Here is a 22,196-nt window from a genome sequence, read left to right on the forward strand (position 1 = left end):
TATGTTTAGTAACACATGTAACACGATTCTTTTGATTTTATATTTTAGTGTTTCAACTCCCATAGCTCTAGGACCTCCGGAAAGGGTAGTCCCATCTAAACCCTCATGGTTGATGCACTTATTTTAAGTTGCTGTGGTTAAAAGCGTCAGCTAAATGTAATGTAATGTAAACCACCACAGGGGCAGGTTTGGAGAAAATATCCCTCTTGTTCAAATTGTGTGTTTGTGTGTATGTCCCTGTGGAAAAAAATGTTGAAATGTTAGTGATTTAAGTTGTAAATGGAGATCATACTGTGATTTTCATGGAGGGATGGTGTTTGTCGAACTTTGTCCTTGAGGACAATCTCATGTTGAATGAGATGCAGTTTTCTGTGTGTAGTGCAGTGGTGCCCTTTTATGAGCACACATAATACATACATTATAATCAAGACTAACTTTTATCATAGTAATTAGTACATAAAATCAGTATATACTATCCGCAGCTAATTTCTTGGTACTACACTATATATGATGCTGATGTATTTTTTTTCTGCTTTGACTGTTTTTGTGGTGACAGGTATGGTATACGAGAATTTGTGGTCATTACCCCTGGAACCAACTGTGAGGCCATCGTCAGTGAGTCAAAATGCAATCTGCTCTTCAGTTCCATCTCCATTTCTCTGGCCAACAGTGGCTGGTGAGTGTGATTTATCATAAATGTGAACCTTCTGTTTTGATTCATTGTATGTAAAAGGTCTGTTTTTATATTGGGCTTTTCTCATCTTGATGACCACCCACTCACAAAACAAATAATTGGTGTTACTGCTTAGTCTTTCTACTTTATTATATCATAAATGTTTACCCCATAATGTAATAATGACACGAAACAATGATTCCACAGTATGTGCATTTCAAAAACCAAACATGAATACCAGTAAATGTATTGTCATACCTGTCCCGCTGCAATCAGATGATAACAGGAAATCTTTACATATTGAGTATAGAATTTTGGCCATTGCCATCTTGGTTTATTGAAACCAGAGTTTACTTTATTTGGAGGAGCAGGGTGAACGCTGTACACAAATTTAGGCTCGCGTCCAGCACCCAGTGGACATGCCCCATTGCATAACGTGCTTTATCATCTATATTATTCAAATAATGCAGCAGTTTGATGAGTTGATAAACCACAGATGTGTGGATGATTTGGCATTTAGGAGCCGCACGCATACACAAGGATCAGGAGGAAATCAATGAAAGTCCCAGATGAGCTCAGGATCCATAATGTTGCCAGAGGAAACTAGGGATGTCACGATAGGAAATTTTGGTGCCGTGATTATTGTGAGAGAAATATCACGGTTTCACAAACAAAGTTTGCTGAATATCATATCCCTCAATAACAAAGCTCTGCTGATCACAGACTTTATTGTTGACCATAACCGAGACATTCTATGCGTCACTGAGACTTGCCAACAACCAAATGACTTCTCCTAGCTTGCCACCTGGTTATTCTTTCACCATCCGGTGCTACTGGGAGGGGGGGGGGGGCAGCCTCGCTCTCCTTCACCGTGATAACATCAAAGTCACTGCTGTCACAGTCCCCCATCACTCCTCTTTGAATGTTTAGCTGTAAAACTCACAGGCCCCAAACCCACTATCATTGTGACCATCTATAGACCACCAAAACCCTCTGCTGTTTTCCTCACAGAATTCTCATCACTACTAACATCTGTATGTGCAATATCCCCCACTGTTATCCTCCTCAGCGATTTCAACATCCACATTGAAAACCCATCCATTATCTTTGCTAAAGACTTCACAACACTCCTGGACTGTCTTGGTATCACACAACATTTCAACCTCCCAACCCATAACAAAGGTCATATACTGGACTTAATCTGCTGTACTGACATCACTCCCACTAACCTTGATGTCACTGATTTCCCCATCTCTGACCACAAAGCTGTACTTTTTGACATCCACACCCAACTACACAAAGCCAAAGAACAATGGACCATCTCCTTCAGAAACATCAAACATATCAACACCACAGATCTCTCCACCCTGATCAGCTCCTACCCCAGCCCTCCCCCAGCATCCTCCCCAGCTGACCTGGTGACTGACTATAATAACTGCCTCTCCTCTTCCCTTACCACCCTGGCCCCCCTGACAACCCAATCAGTCTCATTTACTCACATTGCTCCCTGGTTCACCCCTGAGCTCCGCCAGCTCAAAGCTACTGGCCGTCGACTGGAGCGACTCTATAAAAAGACTGGACTCACTGTACACAGCCAAATGTACTCTGACCATCTCCATCAATACAAGAACACCCTCACCACTGCCAAATCTTCATACTACTACAACACTGGTACAGGTAACAACAGAGTCCTCTTCTCAACAGTTACTTCAGCCCCCTAAAAACCTCCCTTCAGACATCTCCACCAATCAGTGCACTGCCCTCCTGGACTTCATCAGCTCTAAAATCAACACCATTCATCAACATGTGGCCTCATCTTGCACCTCCTCAAATGACCCACCCTGTACGATCATCAATGGCCAACCTCTCATCAGCTCCCTCTCCGACTTCACCCCAGTATCAGAGCACACCATCTCGGAACTCATCCTTAAAGCCAAAACCACAACCTGTCAGCTCGATACTCTTCCCACCTCCCTTGTCAAAACCTGTCTGCTGTCCATTTCCCCCATGATCACCAACATAATTAACTCCTCCCACACCACTGGTACTGTACCCCCCACTCTCAAACTGGCTGCCATCACACCCATCCTGAAAAAACCCTGTGCTGACCCAGCTGTCCTTTACCTTTAACCATTACCGGCCCATCTCCAATCTCCCCTTCATCTCCAAAACAATTGACGCCTCAGTACCATGGGTGCCCAAGCATTCAGCTGCTCAGCACCCAGACTCTGGAACCCCCCTACACATAACACAGTCAGACTCCATCACATCATTCAAGTCCCAACTCAAAACCCACCTGTTTAAACTGGCATACTCCCTATAACCGGACACTGTGCACTTCACTTGTTTTTATGTTGATGTTTTGTTTTTAACATTGTTTCTGATCATTTAATCTTTTATTTTCTTTGCAAGGTGACCTTGGGTGACTTGAAAGGCGCCTCCAAATAAAATGTATTATTATTATTATTATTAATAAGTGTTGACTAATTAGAAAAAGTAAGCAGGTAAACTGTCCTGGTTCAGGCCACATTCTTCATGTCCTTATTACACTATTAGTATCTCCAGTATAGGTGAATTAAACTCTTGGCTACATTTTTAATGGTTAATAAGGAGACAGAGAGAGAGAGAGAGGTTTGTGTGTGTCAGCTGCTCCTACCAGAGATTTCACCTCACGGTGCACACACAAATTATGTGACTCAAGAGAGGCAGGACACCATAGACATGGCCATTTTTACAATTCTTACGGTTATGAAATCATGACATGAAACCGCGAGTATGAAACAGCTCTTGATGGTGCTGTGCTGATGTAATGTATGGGGATGGTCAAAAATTCCTTCACAGTAACAGACCTAACACAGATTCATGCATGCTTTTTACTTCACCAACCGAGGGTTCGGGTAGACATTGAATTTAGCAAGGTTTACATCCTCACATATGATGTTGGCGGTATAGACATTTGTCATTAAACAAATTGAAATAGGTGTTATGACAATAGGTTGTTTTATTGACTCAAAGTGCATGTTGAACTAACTGAAACTTTTATAACTGATTTAGCAAATCTAACTTTCAAGGTTCCTGTTAACAACAATTAACAGTATTTTTATGTGTGGCTCCCTGCTTTTTTGGTAATATGATTGCAACAGTGATATGATGTCATTCAGCCAATGTTTTGACTCTTCCGTTTACACTTACAGGTGGTGGTAACATGACAATATGTAACAGTAAATAGGTTTCAGCAAAACCGATTGTAAAGATAAAGAGTTTGTTCAGGGCAACTCACAGTAACAGTAGCAGTAACTAGTGAAAACTTAAATACTAGATTTTGTCAACCAGCTCTTAGATTCAGAGTAGAAACCTGGTTACAAGATGAAGAACTGGATTGGAGCATTATCCAAATGACAGTTTGAGATTTTGTATTAATTATTTTTCCTTTTGATGTGTCTATATTCAGCCAGGTCCCCATATTTGTTCAGATCCAGCAGAAGTGGAGACGGATGTATGCTGGAGAGTGCCAGGGGCCAGGTGTGCGCACTGACTTTGAGATGGTCCACCTCCGAAAGGTGCCAAGTCAGTATAACCACCTGTCTGGCCTGCTCGACATCTTCAAGTCTAAAATAGTAAGTTAGTGCTATGGAGCAAGCCACATTATTTAAATGAAAACCATTTCTCTCTTTCTTTTGTGCTCCCTTATCCAAGGGTTGTATTTGAACTGACAAGCAGGATTAAAGTTCTCTGTCACTACAACAGATTGCCTAAACCGAATGAACAAAAAACCTATGCCTACCTATTTTTGTTAAAAAAGAAATTTCAGGACTATACAATCACATGTTCATCCATTTCAACAAATATTATTTTTACATAGAGAGAGTACAAGTATAACTAGGTAATTTTATTCATATTAATATAAAATAAATGATAAATGTTTAATTGTATATATATGTTTAATTATACATTTATAATATATTTCTACTCACTATTTATATGTTGCTAGGCTAACAAGTGTTTTCAAGTACATCTATAGTGAGTCCAGTTTAAGCTGCAGGAGTTTCCGGCTGCTGTTGGAAAATGTGCTGTAACTGAGGATACAAGATTGGTACTCTGTAGAGTGCAAACCCCTGTCGAGGCCCAATAGTCTTCTTAAATTTAGTCAAGTGGTACCAAATTACAGACACATGTTTTTTTCATCAAGATGCAACACCCATTTATTCTCTAGCAAATCAGTGAAAATGTTAAAAGATGCAATGTTTAAGAAAGTGAAAAGACACATTTTTCCTGATCCAGTTGTGCAAGAGGTTCTTCAATTAACCATACTGCAACCTTTCACTAAGTTTCGTGGCAATGCTTATAGAAAAACCCACCAATCAATGAACAAAGGACAGGGGTGAAAACATAATAATAAGTCATACGTTTGTGCTTCATGCAATTCTATTGTTCAGGTAAAACAACACCACTTTATGTTATGACGATGCTCAGAGCTTATTTTCCAGTTTCTGTGGTCAGCTTTAACCAATATGTCTCCTCTAGGCTCATTCAGTGGTTAATTTGGTAAATTTAATTGAAGACATCTGAAACTGGAATGATAGTCATTATTAGGTTGCAAGTATGTAGAAAGAGCATTGTACAAGAAGACTCAGTTCCTTTTTGAATAAACAGCTGGAAAGGACAAAAATTTGCTTTTGTCTTTTTATCCGATCAATAATAAGATTGTTAACAGTTACGACAAATTGATGATTAAAATAGTTGTAAGTTGCAGACCTACTGAAATGTCTACAATGGCACACTTCATAGGCATTAGCACGAGAGAAAAGTTACTTTTTTTTATTAGGCTTTAAACAGCCATGGAACTGAACTTGTGGTTATGAAATGGCTTTCACCATTTCTATAATATTCAGCAAACCCATCCTAACTAGTAGACTCCAAAAATTCCGAGGTCTGGGCTCATGAATACTACAAGAGGGGGACTTCTAAGCTCTGGGGTTATATTTATTTTCTTTATTTTCCTTGAATATGGTAAACACTCTTTTTTGTAAAGGATGGTGTTCATGTATTTGTTGGGAGACCTGCTGCTTGTCTAGCCAATGTCCAGTCATTCTTTAATATTACCACTTAGAGGTACTGCATTACACATGGCTTGTGAGTTCACACTAAGTGGTCATATATGTGTGAGGAAAAGAATAAAACAATAAAGTATACAATTGTTTATTTTAAAGCCTGGGTTAGGGTTAGGCTTGCAAAAACAGGTATTGCAACATCTCATCAATATCCCTGGGCTGTAAGAACAGTCTGTAATAACCTCTGGCCTGTGTGAAAGGCTACATAAACTGTTGAGTTCACTTTGAAAGCATAGAAACACAATAACAACTATTCAAAAGGCTGCATATAAACATAATTGCAAATATTGCAAAATCTTTCCAATATTATGTAACTATGAATTTTCCCTGCTCCATAATCCTAACTAGGAAACTTATTTTTGTCTGTAGGAACAGTTTGTCACATCTCTTGTCCTCTATGAAATACTTCATAACAATTGTGTTTACTTTGCACTTAATGCACAAGATTTCCTAGAGCAGCGTTTTTCTCTGCAACGCACTGGATTCTTCAGGTTGACCATCTCTGGAAGATGTACAGCAGAAGTTGTGCGGACGTGACTTGATACTTTTTTCCTTTTTGTGAAAGGTGTGCCCTCTCTTCCTTATAATTACTACATGTAATTTGGTGGACACTTTTATCCAAATAGACTTACAATTAGTGCATTAAACATCTATGAAGTCTTAAGTATCCCAAGGACACTTTGGTGTCAATGTGTTTTGTGCTTTTGCTACCACCTAGTAGTAGTAAACGTGTCGCAATGTGCATGCAGCAATGTGCATTTGAGGCATGTCCTCATATGAGGATGCAGGGTCTCCAATTAAATTTTATTTGTATAGTGCCAAAAAATAATATACATTATCTCAAGGCACTTCTGACATAGAAAGTCAAGAACTTACAAATTATAGAGAAACCCAATGGTTCCCACAATGAGCAAGCACTTTGGCAACTGTGGAGAGAAAATCTCCCTCATTAACGCGAAGAAACCTCAAGCAGAACCAAACTCAATATGGCGACCGTCTGCCTCAACCGTTTGGGGTGAGCAGAGAAAAACAGGGAGGACATGATGATATATGACAGGATTCTCAGCACAAAAGAGAATTAAAACTGATTCAGAGGGTCCCTGCGTGTGGACCCTTCTGATTAGAATATGTCTTGAGGGAACTAGCTTAGAGGCTGTATTTGGTTCAGTCAGGGCAAAACAGCTAGAAGGACCAACTACAAGGGTTGGCCTTCAGAGGTGCCAGGCCCAAGTGGTCTTGAGGGGATGTGCTCTAAAGGGAGAAGGAGAGGCATTCTGTAGGAGTAAGTTTATTTTTAACTTGTTTTGTTGAGGTTGTGTTGTAAAGACAGTAATGAGCTGACCACATATACTGTATGTTTACATTTATAGTTCTTCTATTTGGTGTCAACCTCCAGGTGAACCAGGGAGAGTTTATTGGTACAGCTGAGACAGAGAAGAAACACACAGTTGGTTAGGGTTAGGGTTAGGGTTTTTTTTCTCATCCAAAATTGAGTTCTGGTCTTGTTTCTTTAATTCATTAAGTATAGCCCCTAATATAACAATCCATTAACTTTCTTGGCTATTTCTGCAAGCCAGTGTTTGAGCGTTGAAATGGAGCCTGGTACTGCAGTTTTATAACAAGACTGGCGTCAAACACATTTCAGGCAAGATGTTGAAAAGACAATAATGTTGAAAATTCTTGTTCAGGACCTTAAAAACCTTACGGTTCAGTTGATCAATGAAAGCAAAAAAGTGCAAAGTTTGCAGACTGGCTGGATATCTTTATATGCACTTGCTATTTTGCAACATTGTTCATTTTAAATGTATGTTTCTTAGTCCCAGTCCACATTTACAAAAGGTATTTTTCGGACAGGCTTTTTCCTCCTTCGCCCTTAATGTCTCTCAACATGAAATTGCAGCGGTCAAGGGCAGTCAAGCACACCAGACCAAAAGGTAGCCATACAATCCTCACAGGAAAGTTATATTGGCTATTCCAAAAATGAGAAATATACTAATAACAAAAATGCCACAAACCAAAAACTAAGAAGGTTTCTAAAAAAGGTCTGCCTAAATTGCAATTGAAAATGCATAAATAAACCCATGTTTTGATGACATTGACTAGACGACGAAGATGGAAAAAAGTTTCTTAGTCTGTTTGTCCAATTTATTTTATTTCTTAGAACATATCGGTGAAGACATGCTCAACGTTACATTATAATATGTCTTTTTCAACAAAAAAAGACAGACTAGCATAAACCACTTGTTACACATTGGCTCTGTTGTGTAACAAATAAGGAGGAAGTTCATAAGGTACTTGAAGTGTTTATTTTCAAAGAAAACTAACTTAAAGTAAACATGGTAATCAGTTCTGTCAGTGGTGTCTCTAGTGTGTGGGTGTGTGTATAAAAATAAGAATCAAACAATTATCAATGTTGTGCCGCTGCCATGTCCATGGTGGTCCTAGTGAAGGAGAGAGCCAGAGCCCAGTCTGCAGTCCTCTTAAATACTGGTCAGCACAGGTGTGCCACAACCCTGCTGATTCCCATGGTCTGACTCCACCTACAGGAACCAGAAACACATAAACAAGCACAACACCACAGCAGGACAACTCCAGGGTTGTCACACACTTAACATCTTTTTTTTTTTTGCTCAGGGTTGTAACCAGTCCCCTCTACCTCCAGTCAACATTGCAATCCGTTTTACCTACATTCTCCAGGACTGGCAGCAGTATTTGTGGCCACAGCAGCCTCCAGGTATGCACATACAAAACAGAGGATCATGTGATTACAAAGTATAAAATAATCTCTTCGATCACATACTGTTGCTTTTACAAAATTGCTGTCATCATATTCAAGTAGAATCCAATAACATCATATCATAAAATAATGTAAGACATCTTGAAAATGTAGCTTTTAGATACTTGTTTCATACAGACACATACAGATGACAATTTAGTTTTTATGAAATTTGGAGAGTGTATACCTACCTGTCACAGCCATGTTAGCTGTGTTGTTCTTTGAAAGACCCTTAAGTTTTGTCTTGATTTTGAAGGCTCTTTTGTGATTTTTAGCAAACTCTGCACATACTAGATGTTTTTTAATGGCCACAAAAGTGCAATTTCAGATGAACAAATCTCTCTCACACAAAGAATCTGTTTACTCGGTAGACACAGCAAACTGGTTTCAACATACTACCTGTTTGTTCATTTAATATTGAATTGTTAAACATCACACTATCAAAAGATTTGAAAAGGATTAAAGAGAAAGGGCAAATATCAGATTGGTTTTAATAATACACATATTTGAAAACAACCCCATCCTATAGAAAAATGTAGCAGATACATTAGAACCTAAGAACAAAAGTGATTACACTTTTCAATGAATGGTCTCAGTGAAGGCCTCTGTTTTGTGTTGTGCAATACTCAAAACATAGATAACCATTTTAATGTTAGTTACATGTTTTGCCTCACTCTGAAGCCACTGAATGTTTGTAGCTCCTTCAGTCATGGCCTCCCTAATAGGTTCTAGTCACGCATTTAGAAGTGTAGCAATTTTTCCCCTTGCTATATGTTTTAATTAATTTATGCATTTATGAATGTATTCATTTGGCAGACTTTGACACACTTCTTGGAGGTGAAGTGGGAGGAGTGGAGTTTGGTAAACTTCCTTTTGGAGCCTGCGAGGAGCCAATCAGGTACATTTGTTCTATTTGGGGACAGTACTCTACAAACAAAGTGAATTCTATTTAGAAGTAACTGACCTATTAAAGAATCCAATACAACAAGTTTATATAACAAGGGGGTTATTATTATTATCATTTTACAAGTGTAAATAATAGCATAAACAGCTCATGAGAATATATACAGTGCTTTACTGCATAGCTGTGTATCTCTCTCTTGCCCTCTCTCTTCTCTCATCAATTTATTCCTTCTAATAAATGTGGGTTAAACTGTCATTGGCTGTTGCAGTGAACTTCATCTTGCAACCACTTGGCCTCATCTGACAGAAGGCATAGTTGTGGATAATGAAGTCTACAGGTAAGATTGTCATAGATTTCCCTGTCAGCAGTGTTTGTAACTCCCACTGTTCCATATTCTTCCGTCATGATGTTCTTAATACAATTTCATACTTTTGAACAGAAAAATATCTATTGCATATCATGTAGGAAATCAAGAAACATGATAGACTCAATATTGGTCTTATTTTCTATGATAAATGAACCCTTCAGCACAGTTTCTGTTTCATTCTTCCTGACCACCTGAGTAGTGTTGCACAGTATACCGATATTAAAAAGTTATTGTGATACCCAGCCGTTAAAAATGTTACTATGCGGAACGGCTCCATGTTGCGATTGTCAGTTGTCACACCAGCTGCTGATCAGTATAGCCTCAGTTCTGCCGCTGATCAGCAGCTCTGTAGTTCTGCTACTGCAACGGAATCTTTTTACACAGGAAAATTACCATAATTTGTGTGTGTGTGAGAGAGCCTACTGCCCATCACCTGAAGTTATTTACGTTAACTATTAATGTAACCCTAGTCTTTCTGAAGTTTCTGGTATGACTACAGTATTTCCTTGTCTAAAAGTAATCATATTTACTCAAATAAATAGCACTATATAGTATGAAGCCTTGCATCTTCTCCTTCTCCTCCCTATTTCCCAATTAAACTCTTTTGTCTCTGTCACATGTTCATCTATAGAAAGACGTTATTAAAGTTATGATCTTAGTTACTGTTTAAGTAATGTATTAATTATGCATTTGTAGCAAGAAGCATTTCGATTTTGAGATGAGTAATATGGCTAATTTGCTCTTTTTGAATTGCTTTATGACATTACAGTAATTAAGAATGCATAATTTTGTTTTTATTTTTATATTTTTTTTAATTTATTTTTAGACTTTTTCCTAGGTAAGAAGCCACCTCAATCACCAGACAGATGCTGCCAAGCGGCCACGTGAATTACTAGTTTTTACAGTTTTATAAGATAAAATAAGATAATCCATTATTAGTCCCAAAATGGGGAATTGCAGTATTATAGCAGCAACAGTCAAAATAGGCATCAGCAAGTAATAAGTAACATGCAAGACTTAAGTGTAAGAAATATTGCTGTAAAAATACAGAAATATGAAATTACCATGTAATGTACAAGATCAGTTTGTAAATTTAATGTCCTGGCCCGGTCACCAGCAGTGTACAACTGTGATAAATCTAACGAATGCCTCATATACAGCAATCCAAAAAGTAGCTAACAAGGTTTAGCAGCAAGATACAAGAGGCATGTCTGGCTAGTCGAGTACAGCTGCCATGACTGGCAGGTGGTCAGAGTTTATATACTCTTCAGGTTGCTGGCATCTCAGGAATTGGTGGAGTGGGGACTGGGCCGACCAATCAGGGAGCCGGCATCAGGAGCAGGAGATGATCAGCTGTTGAAGATGAGAAAAGACCATGCCCTCCCTGCTGCAACCAGCGGAGCAGGAAGGGCAACACATTGATTTCCATTAACAAAACTGCACAGAATTTGGTTGGACACAAGAGGGGGCGGGAGTATTTTGTTTTGCCATTTAGCCACAGACCTGTGTGCAATCGAACTTGTAGTTATGATCTTTCCTCACTCTACTATCATTTGCAATTCTTGCTGTCCTCAGTCTGGCGGGTGGTCATGACAGACGCTTCCATCCAGTCTAGGCATAGAACACCTGAAATTAGCATTTAAATCTGTATACCATTGGAGCAAAAGGACTGCAAGGTTAACCAGGTATAGCAGTAGCATTGCTGAAGTTGGCTTTTCCCCTTCTGGAATGTCTGCATTGGGCTACCCTTCGTGCTTTTAGCTGCACAGGAATGCACAGTGTGATGCCTCCACTTTTGAGGGAGGAGTAAAAGTGTGTCTTGGTATGTGAGAGAGCTGCCTTATATGATTGCACATGGTCTCTGCAGGCCTCCAAGTGGGAAGCGAGGCCAGATCTTTTGTAGATCTGCTCCAGTTGACAGCCGGAGGTCTTCATGGTGCAAAGTTCAGCAGTGAACCAGCGTGCTGGACACATGATAGAGACAGTGTGGGTTTTATGGGGGGCGGGACTCGAGACTGAGGTATAGAGCAGTGTTGTAGTGGCAGATCAGGCCATCAACCATGGTGCAGGGGGGATCAGAGGCCCAGTGTGTAGCTTGTAGGTTTGCCAGGACTGGTGCACTCATTTTCTTGGTGTTTCTAAAAGTGATATAAATATATATTCATAAATATATGAAACATAAATAAAACCCCACACAAAACCAAAACATTAGATAAAATGGACTCTGTTAACAAAAATGTCTCTGAGAGATATTTAACATTTGGCTCAGGTAGGGTTGGGCTAACAGCCCCACCAAACTTTTTGTTACACCTGCGCAGAAGCACACATGCAGGTGATGAGTTCCAGTGAGGAGGCTATGAATGAACAATGCTGCAATTAAACACAACTCTGAAGACTATTTTTAATGATACAGGTGTAACTAATTAAAATATGTACAGTGTATATATAATAACATCCCAGTTTGCTTTATTAAATGGGCAAATGATGTACACCTAGAGACTTTGGCTTGGTTGTCTTCTGTTAAGTGTTGTTTTTTTGACAGCACCTGAACGCCGCACCAAAAATGAAACTTATTTTCCCCCGAGGGACCTGTGTGAGTGTTTTTTGGCCATGCAGGGGAAAAGATATCTGGCCCCATTTACAGCTTGAAAAAAGTCCAAAATGCCAACTTTCACACACAACACAAGGACATCTGTGTTTGAGTGATGATTCATGATACTAAAACAGGTTAAAACACACCCGTTGATGTCAAAACCGTATGTCCTTATATCCTATCCTATAAATTTCTTTATTTTGTTCTTTGTTGCCCCTGTCAGCACAGACAAATACACTGGCCTTATAAACAAATACTTTAAAAAAGAGAAGCATGGGAGGAATGATGCATGTGTTGTATGTATCCCAATCAGGAAATGCTAACTTTTTCATATTGTGATAATGCCCTATGTGAAAGAAAAAGAGAGTTCTGCACACAGTTCTGTTTTAGCAAGGACACAAAAGCTGTTGTGGCCATATGGCATGCAGGGTAATAAACAATTCTATTTTAAAAAAATATGTATTATGATATAAATTAGATCATGGTGTCTTATGTACTTAATTTCGACAGAAATGTGAACCAGCAACAGGCACTGTGATTTAATCAAATATACTCTCTTTGTGTGACCTGGCAGTGACCTTGACCCTCTCCAAGCTCCTCACTGGTCTGTCCGAGTCAGGACTGCTGAAAACCCTCAATGTTTACTGGGTAAGAACAATTCCTTTATGTTCAATTTGTATTTCCAAACACAATTTCTGCAAATATAAAAAGTTAATGAAAGGCAATGAGATGATACCGTTTCACCTGTTAACAAGAAAAATCTTTCATGAATTCTCTAAAAATAAGTGTTCCTGGATGCGAGACTGGGGGGTGGCATGATGACCACTGCATCACTACAGCAGAGGAAAAAGAGTGATTTCAATAAATAAGACCTATTTAACACCACAGTTCCCCCTGACTCAAACAGTATGCATTTACCGAAGTCGAGGAGAAGACTTCTTAGCTTATCAAATTGTCAGTGAGAGCTTAACTTGTACAAAGTGTTTTCTTATTTTCTTATATTTATGTATCATGCATGTCACCTAGCTAGCTAATCTATGGCTAATGATAGCTAAGTCTCTGCCCATTGATGTTTTTTTTTGTATAAGTTTTAGGACAATTTTATTGTTGCTGCAAAAGGCTTCATATACTGTATGTGCTCATACAAATATTCAGCAGCATCAGATAGTCAGACCCCAGCATAGCATTGTTATTTCATCCATGAGCTTTGAAGAACTGTCCCTTTAAGGATGCACCTCCCCACAATGCACACATTGAAGATGGTGCATACTTACACCGGCATAGACCGAAGAAGTGGCCAGATCGTCCCAATGTCAGCCACTAGCCTGCCAATCCCTGGTAACATGAAAATCAGTCCATTGCTAGCAAAGTTGCCATTCGCAAATTCCAAATTTAGAAAACATCATCTTGCCTCATCAATCCTCTGTTCTTTGCCAGGCCAATCATCCCTGGGAGTCTGCTGACTCACAAACTGGATGATTGATAATATGAGGCCCACGGTATGCCAATAAAACATTTGCCACCACTTCAGCCTTTATCTGGAATAATACCACAGATAAAAACGGCACATCTGGGGTGGCACAGGGCTGGAGGATTGGCATCACCAAACTTCCTACACTATGTTACCACTCAGTAACCAGTTCATCGCTAATAACCTGGAGGAGCTCTTTTCAAAGTACTCATTTTAAGCAAAGACAGGCTTTGCCTATCTAGATGACCCCTGGCCAGATGACTCCTGGCCAGTGGCATTTAAGAGAATACAACCCTGATCCTACGTTGGCTGTGATTGATGTGGTACTTTGGTATCTGTTGCCCACTCAGATGCCATTGCCTTTAAAACTTGAGAGTTGAAATTCTCCATCAGGGGATCCATTTTTTATACAGCAGGATCCAGCAGCCAGTTTTTGACTACTTAAACTATAAATGTCCTGCTAGAGATAGTGGAACATAGGACTACAATCAAATTAATGTTTAATCGCTGTTATATGTGGAATTTATTTTCTGGTTCACTCAATTTTGTTTAAGTTGTTTTTATTTTATCATATCTTGTGGATGAGGTTTGTGATAGGGTTGGTCGCATACTTAAAAAAACATGAAAAATATTTAAATATTACCACCACACCACCACCAGCCTAGACTGTTTGCAGAAAGAAAGTTTTAGTATCTGTGGTTATGATACCTTTTAGACAAAATATTGATGAAAGTTTTCTAGTGGTGTTGGCAGTGAAATAATATTAAAGATTTTGACCCATTTTAATCTTCCCTTGCAGGTGACTTACTGACAGAGTTCTTGAAGCTCTCCTTTAGGAAGGAGTCTACTGAGGATGTTCTTGGAAGAAGATTGGTTGAAGATGAGGGCAAAGGTCAGGTTACTGGCTATATTGTCTAACATTGAAGTGGATGGCTTAATTTATGACTGTAGTGTTATAAAGCACACCATATTCAAAAGGAGCATTTTAGCCCTATTACTCATCTCAAAAACTCTAGTAATTGCTTAAAGTGAGTAACCATAACTTCTGTTTTTGTCCCTGTAGAAAATAGTGACGTCAGCACTGCTTTATCCAAGCTGACAGAGCCAGCAGCAACAGTGCCTATCTCTAAACTATCTGTCTCCAATATGGTGCACAGTGCCCGAAAGCACATCCGACGCCGTAGACACGATGATGAGTCACCCCTGAACACTGATGTACTCAATTCTGTCCTTCTGGTAAGAGAAATTCATAATTGTTATGGAAGTTTTCTAGAAGCTAGTGACAGGAGAACTCAGGCAGCAGCTGATGTCTTATGTCTTATAAATGGTAAATATACACTCACTGGAGTGGACCCCCTTTTGCCTTAAGAACTGCCCTAATTCTTCATAGCATAGATTCAACAAGGTGTTGGAAACACTCCTAAGAGAGTTTGGTCCATATTGACATGATAGCATAACACAGTTGCTGCAGATTTGTCGACTGCATATCCATGATGCAAATCTCCCGTTCCACCACATCCCAAAAGTGCTCTATTGGATTGAGATCTGGTGACTGTGGAGGCCATTGGAGTACAGTGAACTGATTGTCAGGTTCAAGAAACCAGATTGAGGTGATGTGAGCTTTGTGACATGGTGTATTATCCTGCTGGAAGTAGCCATCAGAAGATGGGTACACTGTGGTCATAAAGGGATGGACATGGTCAGCAACAATACTCAGATAGGCCGTGGCGTTTAAACAATTCTCAATTGCTACTAAGGGGCCCAAAGTGTTCCAAGAAAATATCCCCCACACCATTACACCACCACCACCAGCCTGAACCGTTGATACAAGGCATGATGGATCCATGCTTTCATGTTGTTTATGCCAAATTCTGACCCTACCATCTGAATGTCACGGCTAAAATCGAGACTCATCAGACCAGGCAATGTTTTTCCAATCTTCTATTGTCCAATTTTGGTGAAGCTGTGAATTGTAGCCTCAGTTTCCTGTTCTTAGCTGACAGGAGTGGCACCTGGTGTGGTCTTCTGCTGCTGTAGCCCATCTGCTTCAAGGTTTGAGGTGTTGTGCTTTCAGAGATGGTATTCTGCATACCCTGGTTGTAACGAGTGGTCATTTGAGTCACTGTTGCCTTTCTATCATCTTGAACCACTCTGCCCATTCTCCTCTGACCTCTGACATCAACAAGGCATTTCCGTCGACTTCGGTAGCACGAGAGGATGGCTCCTGACCGAACTGCCGTAAACCCCCATATAATACAGGAGATTTGCCTTGCAAGAGTTCAGGAGTATACAGTATACTAATGTTGGGCGGAGACCATTGAGGAGCAAAAGGGAACTGACAAGGATAACTCGGGTGGTGGTGGCGACGAGGCTATGCTAGGCGAAATGGTCTCATTAGCTTCCATCCGTGTAGTCGTAAGTGAAGCCATGGCTAAAGCTACATCTGAGCTGGAAAACAATATCTAAACAGTTCTCAGACTTCCGGAGCAATATTCAAGAGGATATCAAAAAACAACTTGGTGAAATGAGATCGGATTTTAATCTGAAGATGGAGTAGACCGTGAAGAAAATTGAAGTGGTGTTGCAGAGACTGGGGGAAGCCGAGCAACAGGTCGGAGAGGTGGAGACATTCAGTATGGAAGTGAATTAAACTTTAAACCAGATGCAGAGAACTCAAATCCAACTGCAATCAAAGCCAGCCGAACTCGAAGGGCATTCCCGCCGCAATAACATACGGATCCACGGCATAAAAGAAGGAGCCGAGGGCACCTCCATGATTCACTTTGTTGAGAACCTCATTCAAACTGAACTGGGTGAGGGCACCGGCCCAAACAAACTTGGTATTGAGTGTGCACACAGAGCACTCGGACCCAAATCAGCTGGTAATGGCCCCCGAGATCCACGATCGTTAGATTCCTGAAATACACAACCAAAAAGAGGATTATCAGCGCGGCATGGAAAAAAAACATCACGGTGGACTGGAATAGGGTGTTTTTTGACCACGACTACGCAACAGTTGTTATGGATAAAAGGAGGGAATATCTGCCGATCAATAAAGTACTCAAAGATAAGGGAATCAAGTTCCGCACACTGATGACAAAAATTCGCGTTTTTCTGGACTGCGGGACAGTTACATATGACAACGTGGATCAAGCCAGAGATGAAGTACGAGCAAAGGGATTCCCAATCCCACCGAGACCCGAGGGCAGATCGAGGGAGTTCCCATTTCAGCTGGGAACAGGTGAAACTTTGCGGCTGAAACATCCCCCTTTATAAGAGGTCCAGGAAAAACCTCTTCCATGGAAGACAATTTCTTGTTTACTGCCACGTTTTATTGTTGTGATTGTTCTGTTATTACTGTTCATGGTTAATATTTGCTGTTCTTAGGGGAGGCGAGTGAATGTATAGGAGAATACTGGTCTATAGCTGAGTAACAAATAATTTAAGGTTGTCACCCTAAATGTCAATGGTTTGTCGACTCCTGTAAAGAGAAGTAAAGTGATATCAAAAATAAAAAGGGAAAAGGCACAAATTATATTCTGTCAAGAAACCCATCTCACAGATCAGGAACATGAAAAGATAAAGAATATGGGTTTTAGACATACTTATTATTCATCCTTTAAAACAGGACACAAGAGGGGCATGGCAATTCTGATGCCAGATAAGGTTCCTTTTGAAATCAAGTCAGAGATTAAAGACAGGGAGGGCAGGTTTATTATGGTAAGCGTCAATTTAGATGACAAGGGCATGACCCTGTTGAATGTGTACGCGCCTCCAGGCAGCAACAAAACATTTTACAAGAAGATATTTGATTTAATAGCATTTCAATCTGCTGGAGTCTCAATCTGTGCAGGTGACCTCAACATAATTTTGAACCCAAAGTTGGACGCAACTAATCAAAAAAGGAAAATCACCCCCACTGAAAGATGGATTAAAAGAAGAATTCAAGATCTAGGTTTGATAGATGTTTGGAGGGATTTCCACCATCAAGATAAAAAGTTTACTTTCTACTCAAACCGTCACAATGCATATTCACGACTCAACTATCTATTTGTGCATAACTCAGAGAGGCACAGGCTAAAGGAATGTGAGATAAACCAGAGAGATATATCAGATTACTCTAGTGTCCACTTAAAACTACATCTAGATACTAGACCCACAATGACAACGTGGAGATTAAATGTAAGCATGTTAAATAGCCCTGAGTTTAAAGAGAAAATAAAGAAAGAATAAAAAACTTATTTGGATTTTAATGATGATGGAAATGTGAATTCAGTGATGCTGTGGGACGCCGCCAAAGCAGTCCTGTGGGGGAAAATTATAGCAGAATCTGCATTCATTAAAAAAATGAAAAACCCAGAAACTAAAACTTAAACCTGCAAAAACAGCTAACAGAACTAGAAAAACAACATAGTAAGAGTAAAGACCCACAATTACTCATACAGATGAGACCGATCAAACAAGAAATAGACAAAATTTACTTTGATGAAGTAGAGAAAAATCTCAGGTTCACAAAACAGAGATACTATGAGGCAGGCTCCAAAGCATCCAAGCTGCTAGCCTGGAGGCTGCGAAAACAGCAGTCAGAAAATACAGTCTACAAGATTAGGGACACTACCACTAAAACAGTTACATATAAACTAGGGGGTATACAAAAAGCATTTGAGAAATTTTACCAGACCCTATATACCCAACCCACACCGTTTGATCCCGCTAAAGTAGAAGAGTTCCTGTGCCAGTTGGACCTGCCCTCCCTGGGGAAATTGCAATATAAAAAAATTATTAAAAGAAATATCAGCTGAAGAAATTGATAAGGCGATCCTCTAAGTCTCCACGGACGGACGGATTTCTTGGAGAATGGTATAAATCGCTGAGGGAGCAGTTGATACCAATACTACATAAAAGCTTAAATTATACCCTGAGGGAGGGAGCCATCTCAGTGATTCCAAAAGAGGGCAAGGACCCGAAGACATGCAGATCTTATAGACCTATTAGCGTTTTAAACCAAGATTATAAATTATATGCAGCTATTTTGACCAAAAGAATGGAGGAAGTGATACCTCTTCTGATGAAGATCAAACCGGGTTAATTAAAGGTAGACAAACTCAGGACAACATAAGGAGGACCCTCCACATTATTGAACATATAAAAAAGGAGAAAATTGGAGCTATCCTACTTAGCATGGATGCGGAAAAAGCTTTTGATTCGGTGGGTTGGGAATTTCTTTATACAGTTATGGAAAAATTTGGAAGTTCATTAAAGGCGTCAAAACACTACACACGTCCCCCATAGCCAGAATTAAGGTAAATGGAGGCCTGTCAGGAACTATTCACCTGCAACGTGGCTGTCATCAGGGCTGCCCAGCCAGCCCAGTGCTCTTTAATTTTTTATTGAACCTCTTGCTCAAGCCATAAGACAGAATCCCGACCTGGAGGGCATCACAATAAAAGGTATATAATACAAAATATGTCTTTTTGCGGACGACGTCTTGGTCAGCCTAAAGAATCCAGAGTCAGGACTACCAAGACTAATGGATTTCCTGCGGATTAATGGAACCCTTTCAGGCTACACTCTTAATGTCGATAAAACACAAGCCTTGATGTTCAATTTTGCGCCATCATTAGACCTTAAAACAAGTACAGGTTCAACTCGGACTCTACCTCTATTATATACTTTGGTGTTAAATTAACAAAGGACATAACACATTTCTTGGAAAATTATGTAAGTATTAATTCCCAGATAAAGGAGGATCTAGACAGATGGGCCTCCCTGCCCCTGGAAGTTGGTCACAGAATTTTGACAATAAAGACAAATATTTTACCCAGATTACTTTATCTGTTTGAGTCCTTACCTATTTGTGTCCCTGATAGTCAATTTAGAGAATGGGATAAGATGATATCTGGAACGGCAGATTTCAGACCAGATATGAGTGATGGCGGCTTCATTCAATGGGAAAGAAAAGGACTCTACACATTATGTCTACTCATTGAAAACCAGGATTTAATAGACTTCAAAACCATCTCAGATACGGCCTCGTTCGGCAGGATTTCTTATAGGTACCTCCAACTCCGGCACTACTTTGATAAGAACATTAAAGGACTTATACAGGAAAATATATCAAGTATTACCAAAATGTTTGTCATAGCCTATAACACAAACCTCTCCAGAAAAACCATTGGAGAACTATACAAACACATAGCTGAATGGAGAGGTCACTCAACAAACTACGGTTTATTAAGGCGAAATGGGAAAAAGAATTGGGAACTGTAATTACTTCTGAAGACTGGACAAATATAATTGACACACACATTGACTGTGGAGAAAAAATTTTATTAGATTTTTTATAACACCAAAGCAAAAGTCTAAACAGACAGGACTACAACCTACATGCTGGAGAGGATGTGGACACAGTATGGCAGATTCATTTTATGAATGTGCGCATGTGTGAGTGCAATTTTGTATATATGATTATGTTTACGATTATTCGGACGTGTGGGTGTAAGTGAATACGTGCGCGTATGTGTTCAGGTGCAGAGGCATATGTGTGCATATTTATTTTTTGTTTTTCTTCTTTCCTTTCCCTTTTTGTTGTTTCTTTTCTATTAAAAAGGACACTACATGGCTAGCATTTGAATTATTTGGTCACATAATATTGTAACCATACTTTGGTATTTATTGTATTCATGCTGCCCATGTTTTGTACAAAAAACTTGAAAAAAATAAAGTTTAAAAAAACAAGGCATTTCCGTCCACACAATTGCTGCTCACTGGATATTTTCTCTTTTTCGGACCATTCTCTGTAAACCTTAGAGATGGTTGTGTGTGAAAATCCCAGTAGATCAGCAGTTTTTGAAATACTCAGACCAGCCTGTCTGTCACCAACAACCATGCCACGTTCAAAGTCACTTAAATCCCCTTTCTTCCCCACTCTGATGCTCGGTTTGAACTTCAGCAAGTTGTCTTTACCACATCTAGATGCCGAAATGTAGTAGCTGCCATGTGATTGGCTAATTAGCTACAGTATTTGTGTTTACAAGCAATTGAACAGGTGTGCCTAATTAAGTGGCTGGTGAGGGTATATATAGCTACACTGAAAAGGCCAATGTACACCTTCAAAAATATAGTGGACAGGTGTGTCTGAGAAAAAGCACATGACAGCAGGTGAGAGAAGAGGAATCCTGCACACTGTCCCACTACTATAAGACAGTAATGACTTAAATCCACACCCAACACAAAATGATTTGTCAAAAACAGAATTTTAGTTATAGTTAATGTGTTTTGTGTTGGGCTAATGCAGCATAGTGTAGGGACAAGATCACTGGGGACTTGGTGACATCAATTCAAATTCTGGTCAGGGCATTCGTTATTTGGTAATTCATATGAAATAAAATAGGTTGTGATCTTTTGCATAAACAAACCATGACTCTATCCCCCTGCAGAGCCCAATTGAGCATGAAAGATATTCTCCTTTATTCTAAATGTCAATGTAGCGTGATGGTTGAGTTAAGCAGGATTTCAACACAAATTTATTTTTTTATTCTTGTATGTCTCAGTATCTCTTCCCAGATGCTGCTGTGGAGCGATCATCAGAGAAAAGCAAGAATAAAGCTGCACAGGCAAACTCCTATGAGAAAGCCGAGCAAGATAAAAACTCTGACTGTGTAAGTTGACTCTTCCACTGCTCTTTTACCACTTGATTGAAACCTTACATATCACCTGGTAGTGACATCTAAGATGACATTTTAAGTCAGCTTTTTCCAGAATCCAAAATGGTCATCATTTAGTCTTGAAAACACACAGGATGTACATATAGAGTGGGAAAATGAGATCTGACCACAAGTGGTCACAGTAGACATATTAGGACACATTTTAATGCCAGCTGTGGACAGACAAATCTAACACTGTCCACTTGTGATCGCATCACTAGCATGGATGTTAATACCAGGTCTGAGCAGGAGAGTGCTGTGTTTGCATCCTGCACACCAGAGAGAGAACATCACAGGCTTTAGCAGAGGGGAGAACATATGCTTTCCCATGGCACATAGTGAGGTCTAATGCTAACTGCCAACTGTCAAATGTCATCACAGCAGTGCTTTTCTGTAATAGTGTTGTGTCCATAGTAACATCATATGTAACAACATAGATATTGATACATTTAATATTTCAATATTAATTGCAATAAATCATTATGCTAGTTAGACATTTTAATCGTTCTGACCTTTCATTGTGGAGATTTTTTCTATCTGGACCTCTCTCAGTTTAATGCTGTTATCACAAAATGCACAATTGTTTATTCAAATT

At 39.6% G+C, this 22,196-nt stretch overlaps 1 protein-coding gene across 2 annotated transcripts in view; it reads left to right on the forward strand.

Moving 5' to 3' along the window:
- The window catches only part of rab3gap1 (RAB3 GTPase activating protein subunit 1), a 52,056-nt gene that overhangs the window by 13,518 nt on the left and 16,342 nt on the right, over positions 1-22,196 (forward strand). For both annotated transcript variants that reach the window (XM_069517013.1, XM_069517012.1), the window contains exons 6-14: positions 557-676; positions 4,125-4,290; positions 8,419-8,518; positions 9,377-9,458; positions 9,733-9,801; positions 12,999-13,072; positions 14,695-14,787; positions 14,959-15,131; positions 21,449-21,556. In XM_069517013.1, coding sequence (XP_069373114.1) covers positions 557-676; positions 4,125-4,290; positions 8,419-8,518; positions 9,377-9,458; positions 9,733-9,801; positions 12,999-13,072; positions 14,695-14,787; positions 14,959-15,131; positions 21,449-21,556 — 985 coding nt within the window. The remainder of the gene's footprint in view (positions 1-556; positions 677-4,124; positions 4,291-8,418; positions 8,519-9,376; positions 9,459-9,732; positions 9,802-12,998; positions 13,073-14,694; positions 14,788-14,958; positions 15,132-21,448; positions 21,557-22,196) is intronic.

This window comes from Paralichthys olivaceus, chromosome 21 (assembly GCF_024713975.1).
Source record: "Paralichthys olivaceus isolate ysfri-2021 chromosome 21, ASM2471397v2, whole genome shotgun sequence".
NCBI lineage: Eukaryota > Metazoa > Chordata > Actinopteri > Pleuronectiformes > Paralichthyidae > Paralichthys > Paralichthys olivaceus.